The sequence below is a fragment of the Streptopelia decaocto genome, assembly GCF_964273445.1.
Source record: "Streptopelia decaocto genome assembly, chromosome: 12".
NCBI classification, from domain to species: domain Eukaryota; kingdom Metazoa; phylum Chordata; class Aves; order Columbiformes; family Columbidae; genus Streptopelia; species Streptopelia decaocto.
The window spans coordinates 11620358-11644960 of NC_138667.1; the positions used below are offsets into that span (position 1 = coordinate 11620358).

At 39.2% G+C, this 24603-nt stretch overlaps 1 protein-coding gene across 1 annotated transcript; it reads left to right on the top strand.

The window, feature by feature from the left end:
• Positions 1–722: 722 nt before the first annotated feature.
• ADRA1B (adrenoceptor alpha 1B) lies at positions 723–18843 on the top strand. Its single transcript, XM_082063424.1, has 2 exons — positions 723–2049; positions 17728–18843. The coding sequence occupies exons 1-2, from the start codon at positions 1089–1091 to the stop codon at positions 18288–18290; spliced, it is 1524 nt and encodes a 507-aa protein (XP_081919550.1). The 5' UTR covers positions 723–1088; the 3' UTR covers positions 18291–18843.
• The last annotated feature ends 5760 nt before the right edge of the window (positions 18844–24603 follow it).

The following is a 24603-nucleotide window of genomic DNA, read 5'->3' on the forward strand; positions in this document are numbered from 1 at the left end:
CTTTTCATTGCCTTCGGTTCGGCTGTAGGGGTGCTCAGCTCTGTCAGGGCTGGATTCACAAGACACATGTGCTTGGAAAAGTTATCTAGGTAGAAAAGAGGAGACGAAGCCTGGTACACAGGAGCATAGAAAAAACAAAAAGATCTCAATAGAGAGTTTTATTTTGATAACCTGTTACTTTTCATTATTAACAGCAACTTTACAATTAGAAACAGACTATTCCATGTATGTTTTTATGCCATCACTAAATACTGAACCCATGAATAAACTAGGGATTTTTGGAACCTACCTACTTGTCCTTAGAAGGTGGGAGGTGATTAGTTCTCTAAATTGGCATGTGATTCACTTTGATTACAAAATAAAGGCAAAGGGCGCTAGATCATTTTTTACTGAAATTGCTTTTTACACCACATTCCACCGAGTGTGTTTTTTCCCAGATAATAAAACTGGGGGTTTTTAAAGGTTTTCAATCCAGATTTATGTGGCAAATGCTTTAATTGAGATTGATATATTCCATTTGTTTAGCTTTCAGACCCTGATACGGGAGTTTATTAATAACTTGGACTGCATTGCCCTCTAGCGCCGCGCCGGGCCGGCCGCCGTGATGTCACCGGCACCGGCAGCGAGCGCAGGCAGCGCTCGGGCAGAGCTGCCTCAGCGCTGACAAACGCTGCTTGGGGACGCATGTCACCGCAGCTAGACAGGGGCGTCCTTCCAACAGAGCCACCAGTGCGCAAGGGAAACCACTAAACCTCCCTTCTCTTTCAGGAACGTCATGATCAAAACAGCTGCTTTCAAGCTCCAGCCAAGACTTCTGCCTGCTAATTTCTGTTTAAACGAGTTTGTATGAGAAATTAAGCAAGTTCGAACAGCCTATGTTTTCTGACAGCCTTCAGAGGACTTCACGCTGTGCAAGTTTTACATGCTCGTAGCTGACAGCTTGCTGGGGAGATGAGTTCTCGATCTAAAACCGGCTGGTGCTTTGCAGCAACTTCTTGGGTAGAGAGATAACTTCCAGCTGAACTCAAACCACCTGCGCTTTGTGCAAGGGATCCAACCATAACTTGATATGGAGGCTGATTTTTAAGATGAATACCTACCTTGGCGATAAACCCAATTCATCAATACCTGGATATTTGAAACTGTCTGCACTAAATAATGGCAATCTTTCTGCAAACAGCTCCAATGAGACAGCAAGCAATCTGGATTCACCTGCCTTGGATATCAGTAGGGCGATAATTGTGGGGCTTATCCTAGGTGCCTTTATACTCTTTGCTATTATAGGTAATATCTTGGTAATTCTCTCTGTTGCTTGCAATAGACATTTAAGAATCCCTACAAACTACTTCATCATTAACCTCGCAATAGCAGATTTGTTGCTGAGTTTTACTGTCCTTCCATTCTCTGCTACACTGGAAGTCCTTGGCTACTGGGTTTTGGGGAGGATATTTTGCGATATCTGGGCAGCAGTTGATGTGCTATGCTGTACAGCTTCTATTTTAAGTCTATGTGCAATTTCTATAGATAGATATATAGGGGTACGTTACTCTCTCCAGTATCCAACTTTGGTAACAAGAAGAAGGGCAATTTTAGCTCTCCTAGGTGTATGGGTCCTTTCCATGGTGATTTCTATTGGGCCTCTTTTGGGCTGGAAAGAACCAGCACCCAAGGATGATAAAGAGTGCCGTATCACTGAAGAACCATTCTACGCTTTGTTTTCTTCCTTGGGATCATTTTACATTCCTTTAATCGTCATCCTTGTGATGTACTGTCGGGTCTACATAGTGGCAAAAAGGACTACGAAAAACCTGGAAGCTGGGGTTATGAAAGGGATGTCTAACTCCAAGGAGCTGACTTTACGGATTCACTACAAGAACATTCATGAGGACACATTAAACAGCACCAAATCCAAGGGCCACAATCCCAGGAACTCCTTAGCTTTCAAACTTTTTAAATTCTCTAGAGAAAAGAAGGCAGCCAAGACACTGGGAATTGTGGTTGGCATGTTCATCTTGTGCTGGCTACCTTTCTTCATTGTTCTGCCACTAGGTAAGTTGGTAATCAAGGGATTGCGAGGGGAGGGGGAGGAAGCGGGTTAGTTGTTTACTACAAAACTATCCTAGAGAAAAATCAGATGAATGGGAAGTAGATATCATTTTGAGAACTGCAGTGAACAGATGAAAGGAAGCGAAAGTAATGCACTCCGATGCTGGCTTTTACAGAGTTATGCTGAAACTTTGTGAAGTGTGCAGCCTGCAGAAAGTCTGCTCATCTCGTAGTCCTTCTCAGTGATGGGGCACATGTCAAATCAGGGAACAATATCTTCAGAGTTTATATATTAAATCACCCTTTATGTTCTTTGTTTGAATTGAATTAGGTTTCAGAAACATTTTTATAGGATGCTTTAACAAAAATCCTAACTAAGAACTCAGAAAGAGTTCAGCACTTAAATGTTCTTGTTTTAAACTACTGTTAGCTGTCCAAACTATAAGCCAGCAGGTCTTCTGGCATTATTAGGTGTCTTAAATGGAAATGAACCTGATCTAATGATGAGGTGCAAAACTCTCCTGAGCTTTGGGAAGCTGAAAAAGTTCTAGTTCTCAGTTCATACATCACTGATCAAATCCCAAAGGCAAACACACAAATCCCACTGATACTCATAGAAAGGTTCTCATTGGTTTCACTAGGTCTTAGTTCAGGCGTTTCGGAAGATTGCCATGCAAGCTTTTGGCAGCCACTTTGTTCACTTTCAACTCTGAAATATTACTAAAGCGTTTGATGTAGCCTTAACACGTTGCCCTGTGTTCCCAAGTCCTTTTGAAAGTTGCTCGTATTGTCTTTAATTCTAGCACTATTTCTGAAGTGGAATATCTCAAGACACTGGATTACAAAGCCCTCAAAAATATCTGTCCAAAATTAATTTCTCTGAGACACAGACAATCTGGCAGCCTAAATATGGGAAGATGTGAAAAAAGTAAAAGGAAAAAAAGCCTTTATTAATGTTCTGTATTAGTGTTTACTTAGTTACCCCACCAAAACATTTCTAATTGAGTGGTAAGCGAATATTTTTAGAGACTGTTGCAGAAAACTAAACTGAGTTGAGCAACCTGATCCTGGTGAAGTCTTGTAAAATTACAGTATCAGTGAATGTGTAATATAATTTAAACTGGAGTTTTTACTGCAAGACAAGTACTTTAGATATTGCAGGGCAATGTTATAATCTCTAGTTTATTGTATCATAAACTTAAAAATATTTATGCTTCACAATCGGCATAAAACTAATGTTAATGATGCGAAAAATTCTAAACAGAAGGAAAATTGTGAGTTCTCTTTGGCTACTGAAGTTTAAGTCCTTGTGCTGGGTCTGGAAGAAAGTTTATAAAAGAGCAAGTTTCCAGCTATTGCAAAAATACATAGCTGTGGATAGAAATAATTTTCACCACATGGTACAAGTAGCAGTACTAGATATGTAGCCAGTAGGTCATGATCCTCTGATTGCCTCCTTGATTTTGAATTAGTGAAGGAACTTTGAAGGAAAAAGGCAAATGGGAATGCAGTAGGGCATATTCTTAGCTAGCAGAAGCCAGTATAGCTACTGATGCTGTTCAGTGAACACAGATGCAGACCAGTCCATTAAAAACATTATGGTCACAGCGCAGAAGCAATGTAAGAAACAATTAAGTTTCTTGAAAGAGTGACAGTTTTCGTTTTGAGAGGTTATTTCAAAACGCCTGGTCTTTCCTGCCAGGTTTAATGAGTCATTGCTTAAGACACATGAGTGGAGAATTTATTGCTTGTCACAAAACGATTTTATCTCTCATATCAATTGCGTCCAAGGCACCAGAGGGGTGACGGCCTGAGAGCCTCCACCACAGCACACTGTGTGCTGCAGAGCTGCTGGGGGTCTGAAGGGCTAAACCCTTGGCTGGGGGCTCTGACTCAACACAGACCAAGGGCCCCTAAGCCCCAGCACGCTCACCCCAGCGCTGTGAGCTCTTGGTGCCCCACAGGGCTGAGGTTCAGAAAGAGTTGCCGTTGTGGCAGCTTGAAGAGGGAAAAAATCAGCATCTTGGCATTGCAATATAGACTGCTGGCCCTCCCGTCCTCTGTCTAGAAATCCTTTCAGGGGATCAACTCAACTGACAAACTTGTCTAAGAAAGGGGGGAAAAAGCTACACATAGTATCCAATGCAGTATTCAAATGCATTTAAATAGTAGGTGCTTTCTCTTTGCTGACTAGGAATAGGGCTGGGTTTGTTCCTCATCCCTGATCTCTTTATTTAATTTATTCAGCACACTCCAGAACCTTGTGCTTTTCATCTCTGTGTAGCAGTGCAAAGTTAATTAGTGATGTTAGGCATGACTAAAGCATTGCTCAGTAAAACAGGCGGGGAAAAGATCTTTTCCTGACATGCATTATGCAGCCGTTCCTAACTGGAGGAGAGAGTAGAGCAGTGGAGAAATATGTCTTAAGGAGCTTGCTGTGTGCTGCGTTCTTCATACCAGAAATCTTTTACTTTGTGTCTTGAAGTCACAAAATTAAATTAAACACTATTAAGAACCCTTACAAAATGCTCACAATGGTATTAAATCAATTCCGGTGATTGGCAAACCAAAGAATCGAAAAGGTACTGATGATTTACAAAACCCTCTACAGGTGCTCTGGGCTGCTTTAATCACAACCCACCCGCTCATCAGTGCAGGACTGCAAACTACAATACCTTGTCTGCTACTGAGACCAGACTAGCAACTAACCTTCACTATACTGGAAGGACAGGCTTCTTCCTTGGAATGTGTTTTTCATGCCTTATATTTGCACCATTAACTCAAACTCCTAAAATCATGTCTTAACAAATCTGCTTATATGTAGAGGAGTTTCCCTCATGTTAAGGGTGTTCTCAGCTCCTCTACTAGATTCAGAGATGAAATTATAATTCTCCCTCTCTGACATTTCAATATATTCTGCAGCCACCCGTTTTGGTATCCCAGACAAAGGATTATTGCATCAGGTGGCAGACACATACTGGGAATTGATGTGGTGCTGAAAGCAGGGATATTGCTTGAACAAATATTCCACAACAAAGGAAAATAAATATTATCAACATTTATAGACTGTTTTTCACTGGATTTGCATGGAAATCTCTCTGACAGAGCTCTGTTTACAGCTATGGAGAGGAATCACAGCACTGACATTATGATGTACTGAGCATCATGAAATGATCAGCATGAAGAATGACCCACAATCTCTTTTTGTAGGACTGAACTGTGCTGCATTTAGTGTTAAGTGCCTGGTGATGCAGCAAAACTGGTATCAAAAAGAATCATGTGAGAAATTTGTTTTTATTCCCGTAGCTACCAGATATTCTTTCCACATAGCAAGAGCTACAGAATGTCCTTGTTGCGCACATTCCTAAATGCTCTGTGGCTTTGTAAACAGTTGTCTTGACACTCAAAATTATTTGTGGTGCAGCATAAAAAATAAAATGATGACATATGTGTCTTTAAGACAACTTCTTGTGCCATAAATTCAGTGACTCAGCTTTGAAGAGTAAATATCTTGGTTCTTTAAAACAAATGTTTCTTTTCTTCCCCCCATATAAATCCTTTCTTAGGCATCAGGACTGTGTTAAATATGTATTGCTGAAAAACACTGATTAAAATAGATTATTTTTATCTAAAGACTAGAGCCCTGCAGGAATAAAGTAACACTCATTAAAACTCCTTCTTTAAAAAAAGGAATATCCAATTTTATGCCAATACATTTATTAAAACAAATAATCCAAAATGAAGGATCATATGTTTCCCCGTGGCTACTAGGTAAAAGTTTAGTCTCATTCCTGTTAATTGAGATATCAGAGTGGGCTTGCCAGTCTTCTCCCAGACACACACACACACACACACCCCCCAGCAAAGGGACAATTCATTACCTCCAGTACTTTACCCAAAGCACAGTAGCCTCCCCAGCCTCCTGCTTAACTGCAGAGACCAGCAGAGCATTATTGACCTCTCAGTCAGACCTGAACTCCCCCTGCTCCCACAAAACCTGTGATCTTGTCCACTGAAGTCAGAAACAAAATTCTCGTAACTCAAATGCCAGGGGGGTAAGGTCCCCAGAGCTTCATAAAGAAAATACAACTGTTTTGACTATCCTTACATGCTAACCTTATGAAACCTTTCTATGAAATAATAAAAAAGAACATAAAAATATTCTGCATGTTACAGGTCAGCCAATACAAAATTATTCCTAAAATAAAATGTTATTCAAGTACAGGATGTAGATTTATGTTACATCAGGCCAACCTCTGCATCTCTGCACCAAGAATACTAAATTAGGCCACTTAGTTTCCCATGGGAAACACTTCAGGGCATTACATCCAGTGCTGTCAATGCTACTGGGTTCTGCTTTCTGCAAGGTTTTAGGCCTGGTTTGTCTTCAGTCTCATTTTGGTCTTGCCCCCTCTTCCCCTCTCTAACCAGCCTAGCTCTCTAGATTGGATGCTCTCAAGTTAATAGTTATACGGAATTTGGACAAATTAATGATATATTTGGCAATCTGACCCTCTGCCCACTGGCAGATCAATTTCTAGTGCAATGTTCAATTGCACAGATGAGCAGGAACCTGCTCCTCCTATTTTCTAGCCAATTCCTGTAAAACTAAACATCATAAGGACATTTCTTGACCAGTACAGCATGTTTTGTCACAAGTGGAGGACTAGATGATTTCATTATGATCAATTTTACTATTAAAATAGCCTCCCTTAAGCCCTGGTTTAAGCCTTTTGGTTTGCAAAGGATGCCAATTATCCGTTACTGACAGACTTATATTTTTTAGAACAAAGCTATTTGTTATCGAAGCGGATGAAACTGCACAAATTCTGGGGTACTTCCTATGTAGGCTTTTGATTTGCAGGTCAGAGGAACAAAGGGAAATCTTAAAGTGTATGGTCATACAAAAGCAAATACACAAAGCAATACAGAAAAAAAAAATACAAAGAAATCAACTCATGGTGACTATTCAACATCAGGGATTGCAGCAAATCCTACCTCAGGTGATCAGAAAGCTCCAAGGAAAGAAAAAAATCAGGGCTGAGCCACTGGGCAGCAATAGGAAATCTCAAAACTATTGAAATCAAAGACAGGAGACAAGTGATAATTTCACAGGAAACCCAGCTTTCAGCACCCAGCAAGGCAGTGGGTACAAGGTCCTTCTGCCAAAGGCATTTGCAAGTACATGTGCTATTGCTCAGGTTGGTAGTCATGATGAAAGCACTGAGTAAAGTTACACATATGCATACGGTCCTAAAAGCATTGAGGCCATACCTCAAGATCTCTGCTGCATGTTCTTTAGTGTAGCTCTCTGTGAAATACAGACATGAACAAAAAGTGATGAGTTTTTTAATATCTTCACTGAAGTCCTCCTCCATTGCAAGATTTTGAGCTATTTTGATGTGCTTTAAAGTGATAACTAGAGACGGAAAAGCAATTACTATCAGTTTCTACGTAATAACAGAGAAAAAATATAATGGAAGTTCATACAAGATCTTTGTATCTGCGTTATTCAATTCCATACTAGAGTCCTGTTATTTCCTGACGATGTCCAAGACAGATTGCTTCGCTTATAAGTCAGAAGTGAGACAGGGAGAAAAACACACCAAAGCATGCCCAGTAATAGAAGATATTTAAGTAAAATAAATTAAATGTCAGCAGACTTAGATTAACTTTTCTAGACTCCCTTCATCAGCTAATCCTTTGCAAAACAAGTATAAGCTTGGCCAGTATTCTTTCTAGTTAGCAAGCTGCAACAGTCTGTAACTCTTTTGGACAAAATAATAACAATAATATCGTGTTTCTGTCCCTGTCTACTGTCAGCTTTAGAGTACCAAACAAGATTCTTACTAAAATTGATCTTGATTTCCCTATATTTATGTGAGGGTAACACAATTTAAACACAAGTGAATTCTCTCCGTGGTGTAACTCATCATAGCTTTTCTGGACTGAGAGGTGGTAGACTAGTATATATACAAGGATATGTAAAGTTTGTGCCAAAATGTGCTTGGTGGAATTTTTCTGTATCTCATTTATTTTCCATATCTTGTATCTCCATATTTTGTTATTCAAGATTTACTCAGAATTTTTGCTAATACGACAACTATGGATGAGGCATAAAACACCTTAATCCTGTTGCTTTTTGTTGTTGGTTTTGTTCCTTTTCGAACTACAGATTTCCACCTTTTTCCTTTTTTTTTTTTTTTAATTCCTGGGCTGGGAAAATAAACTCCTAATTGTTTTTTTCTATTGCTTCTCTAAATATTGACTTGCAAATGGTCTGTTGCAATATAAGTTTTTTAAAATAATTTTCAACTCTCAATGCTTTAAGCATCAACACCAGGTTTTGTATGGTGCTGTAGGAAGCACAGTCATGGACTGCAGATGATATGATAGATTATCTCTTAACTTCTGTCTATCAGAGACAATCTTACCATGCCAGAAGTGCCAATGTTAGTAGTTCCGTGGTTAAATACATAGTCACTGTTCCTTAAAAAGTCAAATGTAGCTACTCTGCTTTACAGTTGCTTAAGAAGGTGTAGCAACTCTGGGTTTTAGTAAAAGGATCTGATCTCCATCTGTACTACAACTACCATTAGCAAAGCTTCAAGGGAGGTAAAGTCCTGGTTTTATTTTGAACATTCTAGATAAGTCTCTCTTTCTAGAGCCTTTAAAAGGCTCTGAAATTTGAGCCATTGTGAATAAAGTTCAAGAAGGTCTCATAAAAGTGATCTGTTAATCTGAAATATGAGGCACCCTTAATCAGAGGTAAATAGTGTGGATTATAAGAAATTGTGGATTTAAATTAGGATAAGAAAATAAAAACAATAGCTTTTCTCAGCCTACAAGACAGAAAGGAAAACGTTTTCCTAAGGCTTTGTTCTTATTCATAAACCTGTCCATAGAAGGAAGCACTCTTTATGGTCAGGTTCTGCAATGTGTATGTCTGCTGCTTTCATTTGTTTGTTTAAGAATTTGTCGAAACAGGATCAGGGCTTAGATTGGTAGGAGTTACTGAGTTTAGTCAGTATCACTAATATATTAGTTAGCAGACCTTTATTTCTGTGTTTGAATGAGATGGAGAAATGAGTATAAACTTTTACCTTCTCAGGCCAGTTAGGGGAGATTTCTCTGCCTTCCTTCACTCAACTGGAAAACAGAGAAATGAAAGACTCAAGGGGTGAGGACTGGTTGGATGAGACCTTCACCACCCCTCACAAGTGTTTGCTCACTGTACAGCCAGAAGACTCCAGCAAAGAGTATCCTGCAACTGCTATAGGTAGTCAGTTCTAGCACATAGATTCCTCACAACCAGGACATTTTTCTTAATAGGTGGCCTAGAACCTTGGACATATACGTAATGTACCTATTAATATAATGAAGAATGAGAACAGCTGTACTTGCAACAGCATCATATTTGTATTTCTATTTCTCCCACATTATCTTCTGCAATATCATCATCTAGTCAGTTATTCCTTATTTGATATTTCTCCTTCCTCAACAGCAAAGTTCTCTCCCCAACACACACACACGTTACCCACAAACAGAGGAGTGCTGCTCTGCGCCATGTTGGTTACTGCACAGTTACTGTGATCCCCAGGGTGTCGTCAGCCCCGGCACCACTGGGATACGCACCCCAAGGTATCCCACAAAGACGCCAACATGCTCAAAAATCATAATCAAACACTAGCCATCATTACTTGGTTGTAGTAGTAGTAACTTAACCATCTTTCATTTCATTCTCTTTATTTAATTTTATACTCTTGATTTTGGATGCTCTTCCTATTTCTCGAGATCTTTTTTCACAGCTATCCTGACGCTCCTCTTCAGAAGGCCTGCAGTCCCTCCCAGCTTGGTCAACTCTTAATTTTATAACCATACTCTCTATTTCATCCTTTACTGTTTGTAAACTGTGGGGGTTTTTCCTGTATTAAATAAGTCCAGGGGAATGTAAACAAACACCGAATGCTGGAAGAAAAGAAATCAGGAGCTTTACAAATCCAATTAGCTTTAAAACCTTGGCATGCTGACTTGGCTAAGCATGTGGTAAAAGGGACCGCAGAAAGCTTAAATAAAAGACAAACACGTCCTTTCCACATTCTCTACATTCATACTCATAACTACTCTGGTCACGGGCAGCTTATTACTTTTACAGGGAGAATTTTACTAGCTGTGCACATGTAGCGCTTGAGCGTTCTCTGTTCATCGGGAGGTGGCTGCAGCTCCCGGCACTCTCGGCTGCAGCAGGAACCAGAGCGGGAGCCGCAGGGGAAGCGGAGGCTCCCGGCCCGGCCAGCGCAGCCACCTGCTGCCCAGCCCCAGGACAGGCTCCCGCGCGCCACGGTGCAAATTCAACCAAGTCACTCTTCATAGGATGGCTGAGTTCCATCAGAAAACAAATTTCTTGCAAAACAATGCTCATTTTTGCAAAAGTTATCTTCTTGAGACAGGGTTTGATGCTGTTGAAGGTTCCTGGTTTTCATGTTTCTGAACTCATTTGTTATCATTTTGTGGTTTGCAATGCTTTAAATCACTACAGTAATTTTTAAAACATTGGCATGTTCTCGTGTGTAATGTTGAATAGTTCAGTTTTAACTCCGGTCAGAATGACTTATATCTGCACCAAAACAGAATAATTCCTCCGAATAAAGGAGGATATGTTTGCCTTCCAAGGATACCTTAACTACTTAAATTTGAGCAGACCCTGTAACAAAACTTCCAAATACTTATTACCAAATGTCTAACTATTTCTACTTTATGGTATTCAAACAATGGTGATCTTCTCTCCAGAATACCTCCACTCAGAGTTTCAAAGTTTGAAACACTTCATTTTCTACTTGTTACGAATAAAGACAATTAGTTTCAAATTTTATGGCTTCTCTTTAACCTTAAGACACGGACAGAAACCTGTGCAGTGAAGCCCTCTTTCTATCCCATTATAGTTTCACGACATATTTATTGTAGCTAGTTTGTTATTACTGGTATATCAAGTGACACTCAGCAAGGTACTTAAACAACTACAAACCATTTTGTTTCAACAAAAACAAATGATGTATTTGTTCCAGTAAAGAGGAACATACACTCACACCATGTTGGCTCTCACCTAAGCAAAGCTGGATTTAGAAGATTTTAAAATATGACTTTTTGTAACAGGCAGAAAACACAGCACCTGACAACTCCAAATGCATCCATAGACTTTTTCTCCTTATATCCAGGAAGTTCATGGTACTCTTGCCCAATTCTTATCTAACCTAAGTATCACGTACTTGATTCTGAACAGAACCGATGATTCTATAAGTAATTAAAATACTCAGTTGATATTGAATACACAGCTTATTAAAATCTAATTCATAGAAAGTCAATTACCACAACATAAGGTGAATAGAAAAAAGATTAGCAGTTGGAGTTAAAAAGTACATAAGACATAAGGAGAGTAGAAAGAAATATTTAAAAGTTAAGAGGAAGAAAGCAAATAAGCAACTGGAAAGTGAACCTGCCTGGACAGAAAAAGAAAAAGCAGAGCTATTAAAGAGAAGGCAGACAGTAAAGGAGAACGTGGCTAATTTTAGATTAAAAAATCATTAATCGTTTAAAATTTTCCTCCCACTGGGTACAAATAATAAATATATGGCATCCTTGAAAATATACAAACAGAGAATACCCTCTCCGATGAAGATGACTCATACAAAAATTAAGATAGGATGCAAAATTATTCAGATGCCCCTATCAGATGCAAGCTGCAGAATATTGGGCTCTGTAACAGGAATGGAGCCAGTAAAAAAGTGATTAAGCCCTTTTACTTAACACTAATTAGACCGTGTCTGGGTACTGCATCCTGGCAGAGGAAGGCAACAGTAAACTGCAGTGAGCCCAGTGGAGGCAACTAAAATGATCACAAGGCTGCAGCACGTTGTGAGGGGAGAGTGTGAAGGAATGGGGCTTCTTCAGCCTGGAGAAGGGAAGGCTTCAGGGGACTTGATGCAGTGCCGACCCTGCTTTGAGGAGGAGGATGGACACAAGACCCTATAACATCCCTTCCCACTGCAATAATTCCGTAATTCTGTTAATTCTTGGCTTTCAGTCCCATCAGGTATAAATATATATATATATGTACCTTGCATGGTGGATGAAGGGAGGAAATATAACTACACAGTGGAACCCAGTTATATGTTATAAATGGCTGTCATCACAAACAACTGTTGGTCACTTATACATATTCGTTTATTTTACTCTGTGTGGCTGGAAGCAGCACATAGAGCACAATGGCACAGAGATATCAAAGGTAATTTCAAAAGTTTTAGCTCACAAACATTATCTTACATGTTATTTTTCAGGTGTAAGCTCCGGCTAATCACTATGGTATCTGATCACCTGTATACGCACACAACTAGAAAACGGTCAAAAAACCATCAAAACTGATAAAGCTGATTGAGTTTCTGAAACATTTCCTGTTCTCCATTTGTGGTGGACACAGGCTTTGCAAAAACTTCATTGGTATCATAGGTAAGGTTGCAGTGCTATGTCTAATAAATCACAGGGTTTAGTGCAGAACAGTAAAAGAGAAAATATGCATTCCCTTAGAGTGAGGCTGTTAAACATGAGGCATCAGGAAAGTGACCAGTTTGAGTACAGAAGCCACTCTGGCTACCCCATCACAAATAAATCACTGAGAAGATAATCATATGCAACATTTTCCAGCCATTTTGAAAAGTAATCTAAATCAGTACAGGGAAATATTTAATCTGTTTATCAGACTGTGATGGGAAAGTAGTTGGAGATTAGGGGAGGAAATATTAGTCTGATGTTTAGAGAGTGGATCTAGTAGGCTTAGCTTTATCAATTAATCTAGGTACCAAAACAGCCTACAGTTGTTTGCTCCTGACAGGTTAATTATGAGGTAAAGCATGCGTGCAGCTAAATAAAAAGTATTGTTAATTCCAAGAACAAAGTAGGGGAAAAGGTAATATTAAAGACATACAAGCTAATAAAAATATTTTTTGTGTCTTTATAAGGTGAAAGGCAGTGAAGCTTTGCATAATAGCCACCAATTTAAACTATATTTAGAAGTACATGGCATGTATAGCAACAGCCATCTCAACCACCTCCTGGATAAGAACAAGCTTTTCTTCTCTCTCTGTAGAGAGTGAGGAGGGACTGTACACAAAAACTCAGAAACTTTCCAAAACCCTGAAGAGAATAAGTGCCCAACTAAGTATATGCCTCAGACACTCCATTTTTCTAACAGTTAATCCTCAACCTAAATTATGGATATATTTACCAAAGAGATTTAAGACTACAGTGTCAGTGGGATTCCAGTACTGCAAATGTAACACTCTTTGGGCTGCCAAAACTTAAGCCATAAGGTTTTCCTAATGAACACAGTTATACTCTGCAGAGTTAGCCTGAGAAAGTAGGACTAGAAGAGATCTGAAGAGGTCATTCAGGGCATGCTTCAACCCAAAGGCTGGATCAGCTATACATAAATCAGTAGATGTGCATCTACTCTGTTTCTAAGAGCCTCCAGGGTTGGATTTTTACACCCTTCTTAAGCAGCATGTTCCAGAATTTTCCTGTCTTGAAAGACAGATCGCGTTTCCTAATCCATAATCTCAGTTTGTCTTGCTGTAATTCAAATCAGTGTGCTTCATATATTTGCCACAGTGGACATGGAAAACAACTTAGTTTCCTCCTTCTTTGCATGTTATTTTTATGTTTTTTAAGACAAATTGTCACGTCTCTCCTCAGTCACCATGAAGAAAGTTGTACTAAAAAGCTACTATATTTCAGAGCATCTGTAGCGTTTGGTGGTGGAGGATCCCTTCATTAGCCAGGGATCCCTTCACTGCTGGAGTTGTGCTATGATCATGTAGTCATTGCATTTAGCCTCTGCAGGGCCAGCAATGTACCTGATCATGTACAGTTTCTGTTAATCTCAGGAAATATTCTTGAATTCTGCTTTTTCTTGGCTGGTGGTGAAGGCAGCAGGACCCCTGAAACACACTACTTGAATGCACTGTACTACCCACTGTGAGTTCTAGCAGTTGAGTCGTGCCAGGTCTCATGGCTCTATTCCTGGTGAAAACATCCTTACTGCTAAAAATGATTTAGCACCTTACGCTGATTGCTTTTACATTCCCCCAGCTCTCCGCTGGTAAAAACAGGAGGATGGCACAAAATCAGGATGACTGACAGGCGAAAAGTGCTATCTGAGAGCAAATGAGTCCTGCTCTCATATATGAACTTACTCTCTCGGGGTCTGCAGTAACCTCTGTTATTGCCAGGGTCTTCTTGGAATAATTGTCTACCACCTGATTTTTGAAAAAAAATAGGAAGCAATAGCACATTATACCATAGACAAAATTCATAGATGAAACCCATCTCCCTTCAGAGCAGGTGCATATATATATATGTATACATAGAATGAAGGGTAGGAGTTAAGAAGAATTTTATCCAGTTTTAATACATCAGTCTGAAATAAAAGCAATTAACACACCAGTCTGCAAATAATGTCTTATTATCAAATTAATATACCTTGTTCAGAACAGCATACTTCCTTGCCTTCTTGTGAAAATGTAATCTACTAGTTTGTGTATAATTTAAGAGTTAAGCAACACTTGCGTTGTGCTGTGTGCGGAACATGAAAGAGTGGAGAATGAAGTAACGTCTAATGATCAGTGTTTTCACTAACCCCTTATACCTGGATTCCTTAGTTTCAAAACTTTTCTACTACTGTTAACTAAATACTGATCTTTCTTTTTAAATGACACTACCACATAGCTTTCCAAACTGATCTATCTCCAGATCTTCTGTTAATGACTCAGCTAGGGTCATGACAGTTTTTAACTTATTGATTTGGGCTCAGTGATTTTTCTGGAATCAGGCCTGAACACAAGGTGCCTCTGTCAGTCAGGGTTGCTCTTTTGTGTTACTGCCCTTTAATATAAAAGAGCTTTGAAAATTCTTGCTGCAGCTGCCAAAAATGGTCTGCTGTCATTTTTTTCAAATGGCATTTGAAAAATACTTTATCATGAAAGATAGACATAAGCTCCTTACCTTTTTTTTCTTAAGGAACACATATTACGTGAAGCAGTTTACAAAGATTTGGCATTTTTCAGCACACAGCTTTTTACCTTTATCCCTACTTGGTCTCTTAGTCTTTGTTGTATGTAGTTACATTTGCTTCATGTGATACAGATTATACAATCACAAGTCATTTATCTGCATTGGTTCCCAGTTTTCTATTGCTTAGCTCATTTTATTTGTCCTTAGGGAATTTCACCATTTTTTCTGTAACTCCCTTAATATTTTTTATTTTATTTTATTGAAAACTATACCATAGCATTTATCTGTCCATATTTAAGCTGCCTAAAAATATTTAAATGTGGTAGAGGAATGTTCTGTAGATTTTCAGTTATTACAGTATAAGAGAAAGGCAAACCAAATGACCTGGAAAAATTCAACACTGCTCATTCAGCATCCACACATAAGAAAAAATGGGAGCTCTTTAGCCACTTCGCAAGCCTTACTAGACTTTAAGAACTAAAACTCATTTATATTTTAAAGGAGTTCCAGAAAACAATTTAAGAAATTTATCAGTATGAGCTCCAAAAAGTTCCTTATTGTATATAATAATGCTTTGTACTTGTTTTGCAAAGTCACAAAGCCTCTCTTTTCCTTAAACTGAATGGAAAATATTAGCAATTATTATTTACAGAATTAATCCTGAAAAGGTTTGCTACTGTGTATGAGGGAGGGTTTGGAGCATCTTCCTCATCTTGCCTGCACTTATAAACTTAGATCAATTTTCCCAAAGCTTCATAAGAATTTGACACCTATTTACCGGCTTATTCCATAAAAGTCACATTAACTGTTGCTGAATTTTTCATCGAAGAGTATGGAACACTCACAGGACGGAGTTTTAAGGACTTGCATTGATTTATCAGTTGGAAATTTGTCAAACACAATTCTCAGTTTCTCTGATGTTAGACGTACTCCATACTTCCTGCAGTATCAGTCAGGACAGATGTAGGACCTCCAACAGTTGATCAAACCCTGCAAATGACCATCCGCAACAAAGCAATAAGGGACATGGGTTCAACTTACAAGAGTCTTGCACATGGAATGTAAGTCAGTGAAGTACAGGAGTCAGGAAATCAATACTATGAAGCTTGCAACTTAACACATCCATTTTAACCTTAATGGTTAGCATGTCACTTAGCTCTGAGGCTCTGGCTGGCACCATCCCAAAACACTGCCAGGGAAAATAATCTATTATTCCAGATTCACAGGATTTTTCCTGACTCCTATTGCCCAAGTGAGGGGGAGGAAGAGTCTCTTCAGACAGCTGATGCCATCTTAGCATCTTATTTTCTCTTCTGAGCCAGCTCAGGGAGTAGTTGACGCATTGAGGAGGGCAGTGCATGTGTGAGGAATGACACATGTCTCCTTTTGGCTTTCTTGTGAGCTAAGGAGACTCAAACACCCGTAGTCAGCACCAGGCCAGCACTGTCTTTGAGATAAACAGCCGTATCTGCCATGGCATGTAAGAGCTATTTACCCAAGGAGCCAGGAAGAGCTTTTGCATAGTTTTGAGGCCCGAGCCATGGCCTTGACATTGCTTTGAGATGGGAAATATGCCTAGAATCATATCCCTCCCCACTAAGGCATCTCGACTGTCACAACTGACTCAGCTGCTTTCACAGCCCAGGGAATTCTGAAACTACTCCAGTGTAAAAGGTCACTCTTCTCAGATGTGACGTTCAGGCTTGAGTATCACCTTCCATTTGAAATAGTCTTGAAATCTAACTCCAGTTCTTGACATAAGAATTGTCTCCTGAATCCCCACTCTTCGATTACTTCAGCCAGACCCAAAGGCGTTTTCCCAGCTGGATGACTGCTGAATGCCTGTTTTGCTTTAAAAATGCCATACATTCTTTTATAAAGCCCCATTTGCTAAATTTAGCTGATCAATTGCATGTTTTTATTACTAAAAGTACATGAAATTTATTTCCTAGTGTGAGTTTTTCATTTGGGCAGCCTCTTTATGGAAATTATTTGGTTCTGAACGGAAGAGGAAGTATTCATAAAATAACCTCTTTGTTTGGGTTACAACATTTTTGTGAATGCCTGGGATATGCGAAGTACCACAACTAACTTCAGGTTTCAAGAGGTTTGTACTATCACAATAATCTAGATAAATCAAGTGATGTTTAGGAGCTTTCAGAGAATGTATTAGAATGTACGAGATACATCTGAACACGTTCCTTCTGAGAAGCATGGGAACAGTTAGATCTTTTTCTTCAAAAATGACGTATGAGAGCTCTTTGAAGAAGGCACAACCTTATTCCATATGTGCATTGTGCAGTAGCTTCAACAATGGAGGTTTGATCTTTCATTGGGATCAATAAGTGTTAGTGCAACAGGTGTGTATATATAAATACCAGGACCTCTTTTTATTTTTCAGTTCTACGTTGATTATGTGATCCTTCAGCTTTCAGATGGTGGAAAGCATTTTCGTATTAAAATAACATTTTATTACCAAATGACTAAAAATGAAAGTAATGTGCATTAAAGATTTTTAATAAACAGATTCTAACAGTGATCTGATGGGACATTTACCCTTCCTAAAGGCAGGTAAACCAATTATCTCAGATATTGTCTCCTCTTGTTTATTCTGGACAGGATCTCTGTTTTCAGCTCTGAAGCCCCCTGAAACGATCTTCAAGGTGATTTTTTGGCTTGGCTACTTTAACAGCTGCTTGAATCCAATCATCTACCCTTGCTCAAGCAAAGAGTTCAAGAGGGCTTTTATACAGATCCTAAAATGCCAGTGCCACCGTCGAAAGCAGTTGGGGTGGTGGGCCTACAGCTACAGAAACTGGAATCGGTGCTCCTTTGAACACCCTAGAAAGGACTCTCTGGAAGACAGCGGGAGTTTCCTAAGCGGCAGCCAGAGGACATTATCTTCTGCATCTCCCAGCCCCGGCTACCTGAGCAAAATCACTCACCCACATATGGAGATGTGCACATTCCAGGAATGGAAAAGCTCCAGCTCTTTCCTGAGCCCCTTACAGGAAGGCAGAGGGCAAAAGGACCCATGCCACTTCTTCACCTTCAATCTCTTAACAGAGCGCAATGGGCACGTTCCTGCTGGCAGCCAAGCTTCCAGCAATGAGGAGCACGAGGCCATCTGTGACACACTGAATGGCAAAACCGACCGCAGAGCAAACATGATGCTGGAATGAACAGATTCTGAACAGTGTGTTCTCTTTGTACACAAACTCGTTTGATGTTTAGCCCAGGTGAAGAAACAGACCTTTGCACAGTTTCTCAGTGTAGCTCTAGAAGGAAGCCAGCAATGAACAGGTAGATTTATGTGACAAGAGTGGCACAGGGTAGGGGCTCACCATAGCCCCAGTCAATTGCCAGAGAGGCTACTGAACCAAGAATGGAATGCAGGGAAAGTGCCACATAAACCCAGGGAAGTGCACATTCAATTATTTAGCTGTCATGGAAGTGCTGTGGAACAGCCGAACACATATGTATATAGAAAGAATGTATAAATATGGGGGTGGGCAAGGGAAACGTGTATGAATGTATGTGTGTACATGTGTGCTAGCCGCATGTATGGATGGCTGAGAGTGGAAGGGAGCAATGCAGTGTTGTTTGTATCTCTGCAGGGTACCAGTTGCCGCTGATTTTGCCTGTAAATTCTTACTGTTGTTGTACTTCACTGTACATTAGCACTTTAAAAATGGAAAAAAATGTCAAAGATTAAAGTAATTTCGCAACAATTTAAACTCCCGCACCTATTACTGTAGGACTGGCATTCAGCCAAGTTCCCTCATCACAGTATTTGCTTCAAAATAAAACACTCATAGCAGTTAATTTTACCATTGTAACTCCTAGGATGCTCTTGAAACTCTCTGCAGTTGCTTGCCTTCCATGATTCGCTTATCACCAACGTATGTAACTCCTCTATTCTTCACCATGTTCTTTTTTCAAAGTGTGAAAATACCAGCAACGATGAGAGCTCACGATCTACATTTCAGCACATTAGTAAGTGTCCTGGAAACATACAGGCTACCAGAGGATCTGACTTCTAAAAGCAACAGTCATGAATCACTCCAAATACCTCATAAACAGTGTCGTGGACACAGCACAAAAGAGCACTGACCGCTGGAGGTCCAAACCCAGCCTTAGGACAAATAAGCTGAGCCCCTGGTTCCTCCAGCAGACTTTGAAAATAATACTGCACATTTAGAGGCTTTTACTTTGCCACTTAGATAAGAAGAGAAAGAGTCAAAACAATGGAGTCATGTAAGTTTCACTGTCATCAATATTTTTCAGCTCAACAATTCAGTACAGAATTCCTGATAATATCTTCTAGGACATTTTAAGTCATGTTTGGAAGTTTGTTTCAACTCTTGCAATTAAGCATCAATCATGAAACAAATTACTGATTTTTTACATGAAGTGGTATAAACCATGAAAATTAGTATTTACTGCTTCCTTCAACCAAGCCTTCCCTTATAAGGAACTTTAGTGACATATTTTTAAAGCTTGAAACTGAGAATGAACCATAAACAGATGTACTGAAATCACTTTGGGACAATTTAACAATGCTAGGTCCCAAGGGAGAGCCATTTCCTTTTGTTCCCTTAAATGTATATTCTCCCGTTAAGTTGACAGGGATGGATATGGCTTGTGGTGAGATGAAATATCCCTCAGCTCAGTGAGCAATGATAGGAAAGTCATGTTCCAAGGTCTTCCCATGGTCACGTTATAGTAAGAACCACATAAGTATATTTTAAGTCTTATCCTAACTGAAGTTATGGTCAATCTCTTATTTTAATAATCACATTCTGATTGTGGGGAGGGCTGTAATTTCCTCTTAAAATGACAATGTATATAAAATTTAAACGTATTATAAACCAGATAAACAAACTCTTGTTGCTCATATATTGAGGTTGCCATAAAGAATATTCTACCTAGCTGTGATATAACAGTATGAAACTATCCTCTTTGGGCTTCTAAATGGCAGAGAACTATATTTCTAACCTATTGCTATAATTTTTGGAAGGAATCTATAGTAGTCTGTCGAATACTTTTGGGTTTTGTGAAGCTTCTTCAAAATTACTGCTAATTGAAAATGAATTTGTTAAATCTAACCACCTGAGAGCACACATCAGCTAAATTTTGAGTCACACATGACTTGTATAGTGTAAATCCAAGTGATGTTATCCATAATTGAGAATTTCTAAATGATACTGCAAAGTTTCAGAATGAAATTATTCTAAAGCCTTTAACTATGTAGCTCTCAGAGACTGACCAATCTTTTAATTAATTTCTAGTCCTAACAAAGGCTGTGTCATCTCTTGATTATAATTTAAGCTCCTTACACAACAACATGATTCTCTAATTGCCAATGAAATCCCATACTGAAGTGACCTCTGAGCACTTACCATCATGTAATGTTACAAAAACTGCAAGGAGATTTCCCTTACTGCTTTTTTTAAATCTATAAAAAGAGAATTTCAGCCATCTTAGTACTGAAAAAACAGCTTTCTCAAAACACTGTAATGGATCACAAGGAGAAGATATGCATTAATGTCATGCTAGTCCAGGCCATTTAAAATATCCAGCGCCTCTAATGTTATGAATCATATACCAAAATCCTTAGAGAGCCAAAGACTCCAAGACACATAAGCCTTTAAGAGCGAAGGAGGGAAGGCATTCCACAGGCAGGCAGTAATATTTTTCCCCAAGAGTTACATTTCTCTTCCGTAAGTTTGAGCTGGGAAGGCTGCTGGACTCTACAGGGACAGCAACACGGACTCATGCACCCCTGCTAACTTGCTCTCCCTCACAGACACCCACAGCACTGCTGCTCTTCCCGTGTACCTCACACGGGAGGTACATTTGAACTACCTGCAAAACACACGTGGCTTAAGAGCCGCAGGATCTCCACCCTGTAGTGCTTCCCTTCCTCAAGCCCAAGTCCTGCAAGTATGTTAAGGGCAACCTCCCTGGGGACACGACCAGGTTATGCTGCCTTGCCAAGAAAACAGGAAAGCAAGAGCAGCTCTGCTTCAGGATTTCTGGTACTAGGGAAAAGAAGAAGGGGGAAAACGTTCATTCACCATGTTGAAGTTGGAAATAACCACAGGGAATCAAAACAAATATACTATACTCTGCCATTTCTAAGACATCAGGTCTATTTTTCTTAGCATATTCTTTAGGCCACATCCTAAGGGATTACCTCATACAATCCCTAGAATCAGACAGATGAAGGAATGACAAACTGTAGGCTCCAGCATAACAACCAGGGATAACAGAAAGAAGCGAGAACAAGTTCTAGTAATACCTGATATTAATATATACTTCAGAAATCACTTTAACAAACTGTGTCTCATTCTTAATCACTACCCAATTAAATTTTAAGACTAGAAACCCTATAACTTGTAACTGTAACAAATATAAGATGGAAGGATTCCTAATATTTCTCCAAAATACATTTCTCCAAGCTTTTTTCCACGTTATGCATATGTCTTGCCCTGCCAGGCTCTCCATAGCCATGCAGGATATTACATGACTTCCCCAAACTGAATAGATGGTTTCTCCTCTCAGCTTTTTGCCTCATGAATTCCTATTTTTGTAGGGTCCCATACAGCTTGTTCTCATACTAAGCAACACTGTACCAGTGGAGACCCATCCATGCAAATATGCTAAACTATGTAAGACTTCAAAAGAGTCATGTCACATCCGCTCATAATCTCTCAGCAACACCTACTCATCTTCAGCCACAACTTCAATTAAGTTACAGGCAATAAAACTGATTGTAAAAATGGAAAAAAAAGAAAATACATGGGTCTGAAGGAGGGACCACAAAGATTACAGAGGAGAAAGTCTGATAAAATATGAAACCTTTGCAAGGCCACCTGACTTTTCTAGAACTAGTCTACTCTAAATGTCTTTATTTTTACCAGTGGAATATTCTATGACCCCAGCCAGGCAAAGCCAGCCCAAATGAAGACATACAAATCATCTTCTTCCCTTTGTTAGTCCTTCATTTGTTGCAATGTTTTCCTTTAAAGGAAAAACTATTTGGGTCAGGGCATCATCATCAAACCTTGTGGAACAAGCCCATATTAGCCCATTTTTTAGTACAGTCAAAATTAATTTGACAAGCAGAACATCCACAATCTAACGAAAAGGCAATTGGCACACAATGGTGGTCTATCAGATGCAACTATACTCCATCATGCATATTTTTATGCATATTAACAGACCTTTCAATGAACCCATTTTGTGGGCAAATAGATTTGCCTCCAAAGAGGAGTTGCTGCCATTTAGCACAGAAGGTGTTCACAAAACACGGTGAATTTTTCCAGGTTAAGCTACCATGTGGAGCTTAATCACTAACTAGGGGCTTGTACAAAGCCATTCAGTTGAGAGGCACAGCTGTAATGGCTCACATTGTTACAGACCAGCTGCACATAAATTAAACCCATTAGGCTTCAACGCACTCAGCTATCACAGAAGTGCTTCTTATTTTTGAAGAGAGTTATGGTAAAAATCAATCCAGCTGAATGAGACTGAAACTCTAGAGTGTTCTACATTCTTTACTCTTTGGAAATGCAGTTTTCTATTATCTTTCCAAATGTGACAGGTAGAAAAGAGGGAACATTAATATTATAAAGTGCAGTTCTAGTCTGGAAAATGTAAAAATAGCAACTTTCTATTCAATGGATGTTTTCTCTGCTCTCAGTTTCTGTGCTTGACTTTCACCTGATATGAATGAGCATAAACCTGCACAACACAGGAGATGATAATCCATAGCAGCTATGGTATGAAAGCACTACTATACTAACAGCTGCTTATTCCTGTCACTGGCCACAAACTAATCAGCTCATTCCCACAAGAATAAGCTTGATTCTGTTTTGATACACTCAGCAACAGATACGCTTACCTTTTTTTTGACACCACACTGGCAATGCTATGTACGTCTCACGCTCTTTGCAGAGCAGAACATGGTATCATGCAGGTGATGCATCACAAAAAGAAACGCCCCTTCCATCCTGAAGTGGTCGAAACGAAATATTTCAGATTATGAAGACACATCATGCTAGTTAAAGTCACTTTAACAGAACCAAAAAATCCTTCCCTCCACAACAAATTCTTAGGATTGGAAAGGGTACTTGCTCCCTTCCTCATGAAGCATGCTATTTGTGGAAAAGGTAAGTCATGACTCCCAAGATCAGTTAAAACACCTGAAGCAGTAACATAATGGTGGGGGCACTAACCTAGGAAATGTGGTGTTGTTACTGGAAATTCTTATGTCAAAATATATTAGCTTGACCAATGAAGAACATGCTCCCTATCTAGTAATTCTCATAATATTTACAGGAATCCAGCCAAGACATGGAGAAAAAGAGAATGGATGTTCAAAATTAATAAGAATCCTTCACAGTTTCTTTAATAAGTCAACCTAAAAAGCAGATGAAGTAAAACTTGAATTTGTAGCTGTGTTTAAAAAGCCTTTAATTGCCTATTTCACAATTTCCTTCAAAATGTTCTTTAGGAAGCACAGTAATTTGATTCCACAGAGACTTTCATGCAAATATTTAATTCTACCAAAGAACCCGAACTTTATATGACCTCTGGAAAATAGCAATTACTGTTTCTTTGCTTGATTTGTTGAGCTTTCATTTCTTCATTGTGAAGATCAAAAAAGCTGTCCCAAAAATTAAAATTAGCGTATGTTCTGGTGCCTGAGGTAACTATGGAACCGTTCATCTCTCTTCTAGTTAGCTTAGAGTCCAGTCCTGCACTATTGTAATGCAGGGGATCTTCAGTCCCGATTTCAATGAGAACTGGATCAGTTTTACAAGGAAAGGAAAGGGGACCTGGTTTAGAAAATCCAACATCGCCACCTACTGGATTTCTACTCCGCGTGAGATTCACAAACACTCTCATCTAGATAAGAGTTCTCTGAATTTTACACAGTACAAATTCAGCCACTTTAACAGTAAATCAGGAAGAGTTTTTCTTAAGGCAGCAGGAGAACTTAGACCTCATATCTTGAAATTCAATGAAGTCTCTTGCAAAAGTGACGAGTTGCCAAAGCTCAGTTTCTTTTGTAGAAACATTTCTTTCTTACAGTAAAATCCATGAAATAAAGCTGTTTGGCAAGCTTACATAAGTCAAATAACTAAATTTAGTAGAAACTCATTCAGTCTTCATTTATAAAATAATTGAACTCTTGTACAAAACACGAGTTTACTATAATAGTACTAATAATAAATAAAAAGAGAAGCTGTTTTCCAGAATGTTGAGTAAACAGCAGCAGCAAAGTGTCACTCAATGTGTCCCTGAAATCACTGTAATTACACACACAGATTAGATGCCCCATTGTGTGCAGAGCTGTCTTGAAAATGTGGCCATAAATACTGGAGCTACAAACTCCTGGTGTGAGATTTAGTTGCCAGGTATTGTTCTCAGGAGTTTGTTTGGCATAAAACCAGCTGGCCCGCAATATTTAAACTATTGTTGGTC

What these genes read in the sequence shown, in the direction of transcription:
- ADRA1B (XM_082063424.1), top strand. Translation starts at nt 1,089, where the DNA reads ATGAATACCTACCTTGGCGATAAACCCAATTCATCAATACCTGGATAT. An exon ending in CTTCATTGTTCTGCCACTAG is followed by an intron (nt 2,050 to 17,727) that starts GTAAGTTGGTAA and finishes TATTCTGGACAG; the next exon opens with GATCTCTGTTTTCAGCTCTG.